At 44.0% G+C, this 15,135-nt stretch overlaps 1 protein-coding gene across 1 annotated transcript in view; it reads left to right on the top strand.

The window, feature by feature from the left end:
* The first annotated feature begins 1,177 nt into the window (after positions 1 to 1,177).
* NRG3 (neuregulin 3) overlaps positions 1,178 to 15,135 on the top strand; it is a 343,168-nt gene continuing 329,210 nt past the window's right edge. The window contains exon 1 of the mRNA XM_058841432.1: positions 1,178 to 1,874. Within this exon, the coding sequence (XP_058697415.1) occupies positions 1,178 to 1,874 (697 nt within the window). The remainder of the gene's footprint in view (positions 1,875 to 15,135) is intronic.

Genomic DNA, 15,135 nt, shown 5'->3' with positions numbered 1-15,135 from the left:
TTCTTTGCTTTTTCCTTCCTTTCCTTTCTTTCCTAGGCTCCGTTTGCCGTACCATACACCCTCCCGAGGGGTTTGCCTGGATCATTTATTTATCTTGTGCGCATTAAGAAACCACCATTAGGCTTTGGTGGGAGGCGCCTTGCTCGGTGCGCGCTCGCCTGCCTCCGCGGCGCTGCCAGAGGAATACACAATCGAGCCGAAGCTGCAAGCTTGGCAGGAGCTGCCTTTGCGTGCCCATCTACTTGCCGGATCCCTATATTTTTTTGCCGACTGGGTCATTGCCGCTCCCTTCCAGGGTTTCATCTTAATTTTTATTTTTGCGTGTGTGTGGATTATTTAAATTTTTTTCCTTTTGATTTTTTTTTTTTAATTTTTTTTTTTTTTTTCCCCGGGAATCCTCGCCGGAGTTTCGATGCCGGGCCGGACTTAGCGCGGGCGCGGAGGAGCAGCGCGGAGCCGCGCCGAGCCGTGCCTCCTGCCCCGGGCCCCGCCCGCCGATCGGCCTCCCTGGCCCGGCGCCGGCCGCGGGTTGGCCGCGGGGCCGCGGAGTGGCGGGTGCGCCGCGCCGCCGCCTCCCCGCGGAGCCGCCGAGGGATGCTGCTGCGCCGCGGCCGGGCATAGGCAGGAGCCGAGCGGGCGGGGGAGGGAAGGAAGGAAAGAAAGAAGGAAAGAAAGGATCCCCCAAGCCCCGAGGGGAGAGGAAAGGCGAGAAGGTGTGTGAATGTGAAGGAATGTACCTGCCCGTCGCTGGAGCCGCACGCTTGGGATAAAAAAAAAAAAAGAAATAAACCGAGGAGGCTGATCCCTGCGACTTACTACCCGGAAAAAAAAAAAAAAAAAAAAAAAAAAAGAGAGAGAAAAGGAAAAGAAAAGAAAAGCCTTATAGCGGAGGGACGAGAAGAAGAGCGACGAGGCTGCAGCGAGCAGCGCTTGAGCCGGGCGCCCGGCGGATGGCGCGGCCGTCCCGCTGACTCCGCGGCCGCGGGAGGCTGCGCGGGGCGGCGCGGCGCGGCGCGGGGCATGCCGTGCCGGCGGCGTGACTGAGCGGGGCGCTCCCGCCGCCCGCTCCGCTCCGCACCGCGCCGCGCTCCCCTCCGCTCTCCTCCGCCGCATGCCGCCGGCAGCCGCGGCGCGCTGATGCCCCGGGGCCGCGGCGGCGCTGCGGACGGCCCCTAGGATGAGCGAGGGGGCTGCCGGCGCCGCGGCGCCCGGGGCGGCGGAGGCGGCGGCTGCGGCGGGGGGCCCGGGCGGGGATGGGGCCGGGGGGCCGCCGCGGGAGCTGCGCTGCAGCGACTGCATCGTCTGGAACCGGCAGCAGACGTGGCTGTGCGTGGTACCCCTCTTCATCGGCTTCATCGGTCTGGGGCTCAGCCTCATGCTGCTCAAGTGGATCGTGGTGGGCTCCGTCAAGGAGTACGTCCCCACCGAGCTGATGGACGCCAAGGGCGTGGGGCAGGACCCCTTCTTCCTCTCCAAGCCCACCGCCCCCCCCCGCGGCGCGGAGACCACCGCCGCCGCCACGCCGCGGCCGCCCAGCCGTGTCAGCCCCCGCCTCACCACCATGAGCCGGGCTCCCCCGCGGCCCCCCGGCACCCGCGGCCCTGCGCGGGGCGGCCCGCGGCCCACCGCGGCCAGGCACCCCGTGTCGCCGCACACGGCACCGCCCGCCAGCGGCCCCCCCGGCACCGCCGGCCGCGGAGCCCGGCCGCCGCCCGCCGCCCCCAGCACCCCGCCGCTGCCCGCCTGGCCCACTGCGGCACACGCTACCTCCTCCTACAAGATCTACGTCCACGACTCGGCGCCGTCCTGGACCTTGTCTCCCTTCCAGGAGTCCACCACCACCACGCCGGAGGCCAGCACGACCCCCAAAACCCGTAAGTGTCGCCGGCCGCCCCGCGCCCTCGGGCCGCCCGGTGCGCGCCTCGCCCCGTCCGGAGCCGGCGCCGGCCGAGCGCCGGCGGGGTCGGGCCGGGGCGATGCGTCGCTCGGAGGTGGGCGCCGCGTCCTTCCCGTGCGGTTTGCTGCCCTGCGGGAGGCCGGAGAGCTCCGAAGTTTGCGCTTCTTTCTCCCTTCCCTGCTTGCGCCCCCTTTTACCCCCGGCAAGTTCCCTGCCTGTGTGATGGATGTTGAGGCAGGAGCAGCCATTTGAGCAGACTGCTTTTCATTGTGGTTTTAGGAAGGCTGCAGACTCCCTCCCCCTTTTCCCCTTCCAGGCTGCTCTGCGAAAGGTACTTAGGAGATGCTGGGAGGTGTCTGAGCGAGAGGGACCAGTGATGACCCCGCTCCGTGAGGGGCAGTGTGGAGAGAGTGGTGTTCAGCAGGTGCGGGCTGGATTGTGCATGTGTTCTCTGTTGGGGATGGAGTTTGGTTTCCTCACACTCGCCTGCCTTGAAACGAGGGCGGGCTCCGCAGGGACGCTCTCCCGTCCCAGTGGCCGGCTCCTGCAGGAGCTGCTGCCAGCTCGGCCGGGAGGGAGCCCGGGGCACCCCGCGGCTGTGCGGACCCATCCTAGCGCTTTGCCGGCTCCCGTGTGTAGCCACGGCGCCGTGCTGCCGTGACTATTTTTTTTTTAAGCAGAGGAGGGGGCTAGTTCTCCGATTGATGCTTGGTGGCTGGTTCTTCCCACACTCCCAAGCACAAACCTAAGGATTCGGGCTAAAGCTGAAAATTCATTTGGTCTGGGTGCATCAACTTTCGGCTTCTCATAAAGGTTACTTAGGACAAATGCAATTCTTTGACAAAAGAACTTCTGTGCGGTGCTATTCAGTGAAACGCTCAATTACACTGCATTATAGTATTCTTCTGTGCTTTCTTGGATGCAGTGGAGGAAGTGGAAAGCCGGGTGTCCTCCATTAACTCTTAGTTGCTGCTGCTGCTGGGAACGTCAGTTCAATTGAATCCCTTTTACAGCCCGGGGCTCCCCTTTTGTATGCTGTTGTAGGGGTATTCTGCTGGAGGATTTTGTCGGAAAGCAACATGAACTTTATTTTGTCTGTTAAATCTCTCTGTTGATAAGCGCTGGGACACGGAGGATAGGCAGTGCAAGCTGATCTTTTGAATTGACAAAATTGGGAGAAGAGCAGCAAATTGGATGTGTGGGGGGGGGGCGGGGGGTGTGCAGGTGGCGGATGGCTGGGAATGATTACGAATGAAACTATCACTAAATCAGAAGAGCTAAGGAGGCAGTAACTCGTTTCGCCTGTGTCTGCCACAGTAATTGAGGGAGAAGCAGCCCTTACAGGTGTGTCCAAGCCTGCACGTTCTGTAGCTACAGCCTAAGGTAGTTGGAATTTACCAGAAGGAAAATAATTTGTGGAGCTCAACACAACCTGTTTCACTCAGGTGTAGGGACCTGTGTAGGGCACTTCTTAAAAAACAAAACAGCAAATGAAAACAGATTCTCAACTCATACGTTTATTTTTAATTTTTGTGTGAACAAGATATACTACATGGTTCTTCAGACTGCTGTGATCTGTGTGTATCTGCCTGAGTTTGCCAGGTGGGATCTAAATGCTCCCTTGCAATCTCTTCCTTTCTCCCCTTTCTGTCTCGTTGGATATGTAAGAGAAGTCCACAGCAATTTCCGCCCCTCTAGGCTGTCTCCTTACAAGGTATAGAAGGCAGGAATATCCTGATTAATAAATAATGTTCAGCTGGCAGGACTCTCTTCCATGCGAGACACACAAAGGAAGAAGGAAAAAAAGAACAGTCTTGAAATGTTCCTGGCAGTTGCAAAGCTTTCTAACTGTTTTTTGTTTTAGGGAGGCTGCTAATACCTTTTACAGTTTTACATCAGGGTGTTTCCCTTCATTAAATGCAGCTCAGTTATAGGATGGAAATGCAAGAAGTGCAAATCCAGCAGAAATTGACCCTGTTTGGGCACATTGATAGCAGAGCTTATCATTAATGGAAGATTAAATAGATTACATAAAAAAGGATTTGAATTTGTAGGGCATATGGACATTTTTTTAAAGCCTACAGCTGTACTCTCCTGATACATATAAGCATCTCTAAGGATACATGAAAAATTCTTTGAGGCTGCAGTATCCGCTGAGGGGAGAGAAAGGAGAAATGCAGTCTTTGTGCTGTGAACTGCTGACATGGTGTGACCCCAAAGCAAGTATCTGCGTCTGCCACTAATAGCTCTCAGTAAGAAGAGGAATTTTTCTTAAAAACAAATTCATCCTAATTTCCCAGGTTGAGCTGCATGTTCCTTCTGCACCCGTCGTTCCAGCTGCTATTGAAATGAAAGTCAAGGATCCTGCTGTACTTTGTGAATACAAATCTGACAGGATGAATCTCATGGCCCAGTCTTCAAAATAGTGCACGCCCTTGTGTCATCCTCTGGCTTGGCAAGGCACATATGTGGGTGGGAGTCATAGGTTATTTAGCATTTCACAGGTTTTAAGAAAAGAAGCAGCTATCTTTATTTATACTGGTTTGTGTTGTAGTTTATTTAATTGTTTTAACATGTTGAAATGGGCTCAAAACAGGACTTAGGAAAATGGAAGGCAAATCAGGAGTTATTTCTGCGGGAAGCCAGATGATTGCCCACCTGAATAAGTGTTGGTAAAGCCTTTTCTCGGTGTGTGTATTCATCTGAGGAGATGTTGTGAAATCTCTCTTTTTTGTGGGTGTGCATAATGACAATAATTCTTGGTTGTGTTTCACTCAAAGTCAAGCTATCTGTTAGCTGTTTTGAAAGTTCTTGATGAAGATCCTTCAGGTTCTGACTAAGCAAAAGCCACTTACTCATCAAATCTCTCTCTGTATCTTGTGTCTGGTGTGTTTTCCATGATCATGTATGGATTATGTCTGTTCAGCCTAAGCCTCTTCATCCAGTGCTCCGTGAAAAAGTCAGTCACTGATTCAGAGGGATAGTCCAGCCTGTAGATCAGAGAAATCAACCAACAGACTGGAACATGCTAGTGAGGTTTTATTTTTATCAAGCCATTGGTTTCATTTCTAAAGAGTCATGCCCTGATTTTTCCAATATGCATTTTTCATGGTATTCTGGGTCCTTCAGTAATGTTATTATCCTCAAATTGAGATACTGTACTTAAAAGAATTCCTGTGTGAATTCAGCTATGAAATAGCACTGTGGTTTCTCTCGTGTTCACATGGCTAAAGGCTAATGCAGAGAACTGAGGTCAGGCAGGTGGGGCTCAACTAATGCATAGTAACCAAGAAAAGAGATGTTACAGAACACTTAATCAATATATCTTGTGAAGTCCAATTGCAACCCTTTTTTTTTTGGGAGTCTGAGTAGACTTTGATTTCCTGCTAAAGATTTTTTGGTCCAGTCATTTATCCTCGTCATATCTTTGACTGTTTGTTATGCGCAGCATGGGTTCAAGTAACAAGCATCTGGCAGATGCACTGCTACCAGCTCTGACATTTTGGTAAAAGCTCTTTGTTTTATTTTGCACTGACTCAAGTCTCTTTTTCACATTAAGGATGACACTTAGATGGAACTGCGGGGTTTTCACCAACTGGAGGGTGTTGTGGGAGGTGCCAAACTGTAGTAAAACCAGACCTACTCTTCTTCCCAGAGCTCTGAAGCATTCTGCCAGCAAGTGACATGGACCGCGAACACTTGGCATGACGAGCGTGAGCTGTCATTGAATCGAGGGAAGCACACGTGACTGCGGAGCACGTGCCCTTGGCATTAACTGAGATTAATATGCCACTTATCTACCAATTTTAAATGCTCCAAAAGCTGTTGAATTGAAAAAAAACTATACTGAGGCAAATAACTGGGAGTTTTAAGAGTTTGCCTCTTCTTCATTCTCACTTATTTTCTATTCAGATACCTTCAGTCAGTACCACAGACATGATTACACTGTGTTTCCCATCTTAGATACTTGTTGACAGAAGGCTTCTGTCAAGGTAAAGATAACAAATGCAGATGTGTAGCCACATCACTGAAGTAAAAGTTATTGTAATTTATTTTATTTTTCACATTTTACAGCTATACATACACACACACACATATATATATATATATAAATATATAAAACTTGCTTCATCTGTTTCAATTAAGTTGGAGGATACCAGACTGAATTCCGTTTCCTACATTTTTAATATTCTTTATAGTTAGGGACTAGAGCAGCTATTGCCGAATTCATGAAGAGGTGGAGTATTCAAACAAGGCCCACTCAGATATGTACATTGATTCTGTTCAGATATATTTCTTCTCTCTTCCCTTCATTAACGTGATTGTTGGGATCCTATGACCTAGAAGAGCTTGCACAGCATTGGCATGATGAGTGGGAGGGACATGGCTAAAATTATTCCATGCTGATTTTTAACCCTGAAGGAAAGTCTTCTGGGGGGCTGTAGAGTTTTTCATTACATTGATTAAACCTGTGATCACTGAGGAAAGCAAAGCCTTTCATTTTATTTAGCATATTTTTTTTGCATCTATTCAAGGACATTATGTGATATATTGTATGTTGACAACAGAATACCATTATTAAATTAGAGTATTGATTCATCGCAAAGGATTATGCTAAAGTAATGTTGATGGTTTATATAAACCCACAGAAAATGGAAATTAAAAATTAAAGCAAAAGACCTGTCTCTACAGTATTGTGTCTGGTGTTGCACAATGCATTTATCATATGACTCATTGCTTTGAATGCAAAGCCCAGTAAACACATGGATTTCTGGGGATTTGGCCTTGACTTTCAGTTTCATAGCCCATATGGTTTTCAGGAAGTACCTGAAACTACCAGTGTTTGGTTTTGTTGATTTCTCCTGTGATTGTTTTGGAAACAAGCTGCACAAGGAAAAGTGCCTAGTAAAATCATGTGGGATGACTTGGTCACAAGCATATATAAATAAATCCTTTAAAAGCAGAGGCTTATTTGTCTCTGAGCCTGGTGGTTTCTTTTCGAGCTTCTTTGTGTTTGAACAACTTTGCAATACTGTGCACATGTGTGTGCACACACAAAATTCAAGCATGGATTTGTGCATTTACACAGTGGCAGTTTTTGAGGAGGATCAGGATCTCAAAGCCTGTAGTAACCCCGGGACCAGCCTTTGGCTGCTTTGGTTCTGACGCCAGTCCAGTCTGTGTGGTTCTGAAAATAAACCCAGAGGTTTCACTGGAGCTAGTTGCACTGAATGCCAAGCTGAAGTACATCTGTTTGATTTTGGAAGTCTCTTTCAGGTTCTGCTCTGCGGAAGGAGTTTGTAGTCACTTTTACTATTAAGTACGAGTGCTTTTTTATTATTATTTTGCATTACTAGAGTAGACAAAACAATGAAATCCTTTGTGTTATAGAGATGTTTTCTTCCTCCAAGGGACTCAGGTCGTGGCTCAGTATGGTGAGGGTTGGAAGTGTCATTTAATGGGACAGCTGTGCTTCAGATCAAAACTGGGGCTGTGTTTTGTCATGGCTCAGCTGAATTTCCAAGGTGGACAGCTCATAACTGTGCTTTCTCACTTTTACCTTCCCCCTCATGCCTAATCTCAAGCTACTCCACTGAGTATCTTCACTGGAGGACAGGAGCTCCCTGGGAGGGTGGAGAGAGGCCATTTCAAACCTGGACAAGACAGAGGATGAACGTTCAGGCGGCTCCTGAGTAGCACAGAGAAAGGAAATGCACACAAGTGCTTTTTGAGTGGGTTTCTACTTTCTGTCACACAGGTTTCTAGGGTCCCTTGGTAGAATGCCTTCAAGAGGAAAAAATTGAATAAAGCAACCATGAGGAAAATTAAAATAGCAGCCACACTTAGGAATTTCCATGTCTTTTTCATGGAAGAAATGTCTAGTTGGATCAACTCTTCCTCGTGAAATTTGGAGGTAGTGGAGAAAAATATATTAACTAAATGTGTATTGCTAACTGTTTAAATGGTTGTTTCTGTTTTTCAATATACTCAATATTACTCTAGCAATGTTTAAAAATACAGATAAAATAATTCTTCCAGTAGTCCATATTTTCTGTCCTCTAAGACCAGTGTTTTGGCTTTTCAAAGTTGTGTTTCTCATGTAGCATTTAAATAAGAGGATTTCATGACTTTCAGGTCTTTTTTACAACACATTACTCCTGATTCCTTTCTGGTTCTTTTTTTGGTGTGGATATGTTGACTGCTGACTGTGGGAGATAAACCATTCAGCTTCAAAGATAATTCACTTCATATCATGTTGAGCAACCAATTTTGAAGTCCAAATTGATTTATGTTTTTTCCTCAGAGTGATTTTTTATTTTTTTATTTTTGCAGGAGTTAAACATTTGGGGAAAGCTCAGGTAGAATGGAAAAGGCTCACCATCCAATAAAAACATTACTGGGTAAAAAGAGAAAGTGAAACTTTGGTTTGGAATACCTGAATTCTGCTTTGGCCCCTGTAAAATCAACCCAGAAACCTGCAGGGTCTCCTCTTTTTACTTTAACATCTTTTTGTTTGTTGGTTTTTGGGTTTATGGCTTTTCTTTTTCTTTTAAAATTTGAATTCATCTCTTGGCAACTCTAAGGGCCCTATAGTTGTGCCCCATCCCCACCTGCCACTTGTATTTTCCTGTCATAGGAGAGATGCACGTTAGCAGTGCAACATGGTAGGTGCTCTTTGTAGAAAGATTAATTAGTGTTTGCAGCTTGTATGAAAATTCAGACCTTCAACAGAGGCATTTGGCAACTCTTACAGTAAAGCATTGAGGAAAAAATATCCTGATAGTATTCTGTGTAGATGTTGTGCTGAAGAAGTTTATGGTCTTTCATTTTTTATAATGAGATTGCTGTATGGCCAAGTTTTGCATACATTAGAGGCCCAGTTTAGGATGTGCTAGTGATGCATATTCTGTTTTGTAGAGTTATGGATCTGCAGAATCAGGGCCAATTTATGTGAACATCTGTGTGATTAAATGTGTTAGTCTGTCTTAGATTGCAGTGTGAGTGCTTACAAAACATGCCTGTGTAAGTAAATGTACATCAGCTTTTTAAAAGCTGCCAGCATTATTTAAATGTGCTTATTAGAACTGAATTTCCATTAGAGCATTTTCTTTTTGTGTCTGTGTGTATTCTTAGCACTGCCTTGAAAAATCCACCATTATCCTGTTTACCATTTTCCTGAAATGACTTCTGTAGTAAAATCTTGGTGTTCTGGAGGACTGTAGTTGCTTAGCTGTAGACTGAGAGAAGACACGTGAGTCATTAATCTTATTACATGTCATTTTTAAACTATTTTTTTTCCTGATTTTTGTTTTTCATTATTCTTGAGAATATCTCTGGTTTTGTAGTTTTTCTCTGTATTATGTTCTTAGCTCGATATATGCTAAAATTGACTTTTTCATGAAGATTATAGATAGAAAATGCTTTCTAAAACATTAGAGATGGTAAGATGTATTTTAAGATCTAGTAATTTTCTGAAACCAAAATTATGAAATAAACTTCACATTGTTCTTTTCACAGTGTCATTCCTGTAAAAGTTCAAGATTCTACTTCAGCAAGAACTGAACCTTTCTTGCTGGCTGTTACCAGATAGAGGGGCTATAGCACTGTGCAACAGCAAACCATTAAATTAGTATTAATAGCAAATAGCCTCTTTTCCAGAGCTGGGTATTCTCACTGATGTCAGACCTTGGAAGGCAGGGATTGAGATAAGGTGTGTTCCACCCTCCCAGAAGGGTGCTGGTGGTCTACTTTTACTGCAGTGACAAGTGGTTGACAAGGAAGGTTGAAAATGTTCAGCCTGAACTTGCTGTGCTGCTTCTGACTGTAATCAAGGCTTTACCAAACCCAAGGGACTTGCACTGAGAAGTGTTGCTAGCCTGGGAAAGTGTGCTGGGTTGTGCAAGGCTAATGGTTACTTGTGTCCTCCAGTCCAGTGCATAGGAAAACAGCATTTCAGCAGTGTGCTCAGGGTGCCTCAGAGCTGTGGCTAACTGCCCTTCTCAGTGGCTGAGTAATACCACTGAATATCAACAAATATGTGGGGAATCTTTGTTTCCTCTCCCCTGGTGAATTACGGTACGGTGGGGAGTGGGTTATCATTGCAGTAGTACTAAGCTAGCCCAGAAGCTTTGACTAGGAATTGATTCTGTAATACTTGCTAAAAACAATCCAGTGGTTGTCTTCCAAAGCAGTTGCTTTGTTAGTTTGGGGTTTTTTTAAAAGCAGTGTTGTGTGGAGAGAAAATTAATTTTCTTGTTCAATCTGTGAGTGAATTCAGAAAAGAGAAGCAGGAGGTTGGAAACCCAGAGATAAACTGCACTGAACTGGTGCAGTGATTTTCCTGCCAGGCTTTGCTCTGCCAGGATTCAGTGGGCAGTGGGTTCAGGAACTTAACTGAGGAGATTATTCTGATGAGTGTCAGCGCTCCTGATTTAGAAGGGTAAAGGTACTTTTATAATTATTTCATCAGTAGCTAAACCACATTAGTCTTTAGCCTGAGTTCTGGCCCAGATACATAATGTCATAGTGGTAAAAGTTCAATCCCCTCAGGGTTTTTTGTTTGGTTTTTTTTTTTTTCCTAACAACTAGAAAGCTTAAATGTAATGCATAAATACATACAGCAATGACTTTTTCCTTAAGCACATTGTGTTTCTTTTGCTTTTAGATTTCAATCTTTATTTTATTACTTATTATAATAGAGCATACCACACATTTCACAGGGTCAGCTGCTTATTTGTAAGCTATATCTCAGTGTAATAAAGTTGGTTGTAATTAGTTTTCATCCTTAAAAGAATGTTAGTCAGAAAAATACAGGTTGGAAATCAGAACAATTTACAAACTGTACTGTCTTAACAGGTGAAATTAATAATTGATGCTGTTTCTGAGTTTATAATATACACACTTCTAAAATCACAGATTATCTCAAGGTAATGACAGTAAAATGGTGCAGTCTGCTGCTGGCTGAGGCTGTGCTTCTGCAGCAGGTTTGCACAGTGCACATGGGCTCTCTTTCTACCCCCTCTACCTTTGCCTCGACTGATTGCCTTGTGAGCTGTGAGCACCTTGGTGCCCCTCACCACACAGCCAACGGGGAAAATGCAGCATTCCCAGGATACTCTGAGTCTCATCTTTACTGGGAGGGTGATGAACACTTGCTGTCACCTTGCCTTCGAGAGGAAGGGGGGTGTGTGGGCAGCAGAGGTGACAGCGTGAGCTGGGGAGACACAACCCCTGCCTTGTCTCTGGCAGCATCAGCTGCCCTGCCTTGTTCCCTCCAAACACACAGAAAGAAAGAAGTGCTTCTAATACCTTTTCATATCTGCAGCACATTCTTTACAGAGCCCTACTTAGTCGTAAATGAAAAGCATCAACAGTAACTTAATATTTTAAATTGGGTTTAGAAGTATCTGCCTGCAATAGGGAATTCTTTCAGGTTTTAGTTCTTGGATGACTGGATTTAATCTGAATATGTGAAGCTGAAATGCTAGTGTGTGATATGTTTAAGAGGAGAAGAGTTTGATATTTGAATTGTTACTTTAGAGGTGGCTGAAAAGATTGCTTGCACCTCCTGGATTTCAGTATTTGGGTGCACTACAAGGCTTGATTGCACCTTGTGTTTGCATACATTTGGAAAGCTGTCCTCTGTCACCTTGGCAGATGTAGGGGATTTGTAGCCAGCCACAGCTTTGCTGCTGTAAGGTGGATCTGTAAATATGAACTGAACACACACAGATTGAGGAGCTACTGAGCTCCTCATTCCTGGTTTGTTTACACTGCATGATTTAGAACCATGAACAAATATTTATTTAAATTTTACAATAATTAAAATACATTTAACCCTGATTTTAACCAAACACTTGACTGGTCAGTGATATACCTGTGGAAAATAAATTTATGTATTGGACAATGTATTGGGCAGGTGAAATGATAAAATTCCTTACTAAAGAGATGGTGGTGGGTAGAGTCCTACAGTGAGAATGAGGTATGTTAGGTGATCCAAAGATTAATAACTCTTGTGAGATGTTTTACTTGCACACTCTGAGAATTTTGGCTGCTTAAAAGCGGTGTGGGTTTATTAGGGAGATTATTTTTTTAAAAAAATGCTTTTAAGAAGATACTGTGAGATTATATCTAATTGATTAGATACATTACATTTGAATTGTTTAATTAGATACTACTTTCCTACCACCCCTTAATATTGTAACGCTCTCTTAATACTTTTTTCACATTTTTAATCCTGTTTACGAATGCAATCTATATGGCAGCATAGGGACTTTTTTTTCCTAACAAATACTACTTAACAACAAGTTTTCTGTGTTTTTTGTGTGGTGGAGTAGAATTAGAATCTGAGGAACTCATGTGTAACTGAGTAGTCAGTGGGAGCTGTAGGCTGGTCAGCAATTCTGTAAGAATCACAGCAAGAAGGAGGATAGACCACAGGCACTAGATTGAATGTTTCACATGAGAACTCTTCATTGAGAGGAATTTAGAGTAATGAACTTCTTCTGAAGTTCAGTTCAACTCCGCCTAAACAGAGGTTGGGATAATCCAAACATAAATGAAGGCAATCAGGAGGTATTAAATTAAATATATGTGACATGCAATTTCAGTGGTTGCTATGGGAAGTGAGCTGACGTAAAAAAAAACCCAGCAAACCCCAAATCCCACATGTAAGAGCAGAGATCCACCGGCGTTTCACCTTTCTGTTCGTTACTTTGTGTAATGATTTCATGCATTACATAACACAGTAACAGAAAAAGCAATCTCCGGGTGCGTGGGTGGAGATCCTTCTCTGAAGACAGCGCTCAGGCGTGAATAAACCACGCCACACTGCCTGCTCTGCAGCTCTGCCCTTCGCTGCTACAGCTCAACAAAATCACCCTCACCTTCCCCTTCCACCAGAAAAAAAAGTGGCTTTAGCAGTGTAGAGCTTTTCTGAGTCAGCTGCTGCAGAATGGTTTCTTTCTCCCTAGCCCAGCTTGCTTATTGGTCTGCTGTTCATCCCAAAAAGTTGTTAAAAGCTCAATGACAGTAAAAGATTTGAGACTGTTGGTTATTGGAAGTTAGCAGATGAGTAGTGGTCCCTTCCTCTTCCTCAAGCTCAGGTTTTCTTATTTGTGAAATAAGTGAAATAAGGTTTTCTTGTTTGTGAAATAAGACGTGGTAAAGACATACAGATGAGAAGTGAGGTGTGTATTAATGAATATTCAGAAAAATAAGAAGGAAATATGCTTCACAAGTCTTGTTTTAAATTTCAGAAAGTACCTGATATCCTTGGTTGTTCTGTTGCTTGAGTGTCTGATAATTTCCAATAATTCACTGACAGTGAAAACTATTGGACTTAAATACTAAAGAGGAAGGGATAGAAACTTCTATTTTTTTGGGTGATATAAAAATATATCTCCAAATATAGCCAAGATCTGTCCCCATATGACAGGGCTGTCTCTGACAGAAGGGCAGGGCTGTCTGTGAGACACCCTAGCAAGCCACTTACTCTAGTTAGTAATTCTTTATTTTTGTCCTGCAGTGAGTGGAATCAGGTTTGAATTTGGGACACTCATTAGGCCAAAGCCTGCCATTATGACAACCCCATTTAAATCTTTTTAGCTTAACTTTATAATCACTTGTCACTGGGAATTTTAGTAACTACTATGTCTTATATTACTGTCTTGTTATATTTTAGAACCAAAGTGTTATTGTTGCCATATCTCACATCAAAAGGAAGAAACACTTTCAGTATGGTGTAGTCTTCTATAGATAGAGTCAAAATGCTCTCTGAGTAGGTGGGATCCTAATCCAAATCCAAACCCAATGAGATAAGTGAGAATAAGTGGGCTCTAGCTAACATTTAAAATAAACAGTTACAAAGGAGTGACTTGCTTAGCCTAGTCTGTTGTTCTGCATTTGCTCATAGTTGACTTTTATGAAGTGTAACTATGCTGATCTCTAGAAAAAAAATAATTAACAATAAAAATGCATTTATTAGAGGGAATCTCAGATGGAGAATGAGACAAGTTTTACAGGAGAGGTATTAATAAACCAACCAACACAACTGGAGAACAATTGGCAAATGGTTTTTTACTGTGTCTCTTTCGACCTCCTTCCAATAGTAAGACTCCAGAGTCAACAGAGTTTGAGTTATTTGTTGTTTTTTAAATTAGCTGAAATGTTTTTCATAACTTGAATTTATATGCTTGTGTTTCAAGTGTAAATACCTACGCTTTCTAAGTGTTTTATTTGCTTATTTTTCCTGCTGTGTGGTTTGGGGTTTAAAAACAATGTAGCAGAGAAACTTACTAGTAGTGGGCAAGAAACTGCTTAACATCTTGAAATGTTCATGTACTCAGTATTTCAGAGAAAAGTTTCATATCACTTGTTATTACTGAGGATAAATATTGTATTAACACAGATGTATGATCCCAACATGCACGTTCTCATTGAAGACTCGCTCATTATGAATTTCAAAGCCTGTATGAAATGATTTACACCGGTGCTTGAAAAACATGTTTTGATAATAGCCTTTTTAATGCCTTGAGGGCATTTAATTGCCATTAAGTGGCACAATCTGCTGTTTGGAATGGAGAGCTGGGAATATTTCAGTTGCAAATAGGATAATGAAATGGATTGGAAACAAGGAGGTGTAACAACTGAATAGATCTGTGATGTTAACAATGAGGCTGGCATCCTTTTTATGACCAGAGTATATGGTGTGAGCCCCACCTTCACCAGCCTGCACATGGCCAGGTGTGGGACACACTGAAACTCTCCCAGTCTGCAATAGTTGAATAGTTGTGCTGAATGGTGGGCTGGTGTTTGTGTAGGAGGGTTTTGTCAATGTTTTTATATTTTGCATGGTTCTGTCAGTCTTGATTTGCAAAAAAAAAAAAAAAAAAAAAAAGAAATGACAGTTTTCCAAAGTCCCAGGTACTCTTTCTGAAAATCATGGGCAACTTTACCAAATACCTGGCTTCTCATAGAGCTGAGCAGTTGATTGTGTGACTAGTGTGGATAGGCACTGGGGAGGGCATCACAGGAAGGGTGATTTGTAGATCTTTAGATAGTTCTGTAAGAAAACCAACACATGGTATATTTGGAGATTTTACAGGAAATCAGGATGTGATCAAAGGAGAATTTTGTACTGCACATCCTAAAAATTAACTCTAGGGCTGGACTTCAACTTGCAATAGGTGTGAAATCTAAAATATTCTGCTATATTTTCAAATCTTAGCTTCTCAGAG

The sequence above is a fragment of the Poecile atricapillus genome, chromosome 6, assembly GCF_030490865.1.
Source record: "Poecile atricapillus isolate bPoeAtr1 chromosome 6, bPoeAtr1.hap1, whole genome shotgun sequence".
Taxonomy (NCBI): domain Eukaryota; kingdom Metazoa; phylum Chordata; class Aves; order Passeriformes; family Paridae; genus Poecile; species Poecile atricapillus.
This window is presented reverse-complemented; position numbering and strand designations above follow the sequence as displayed.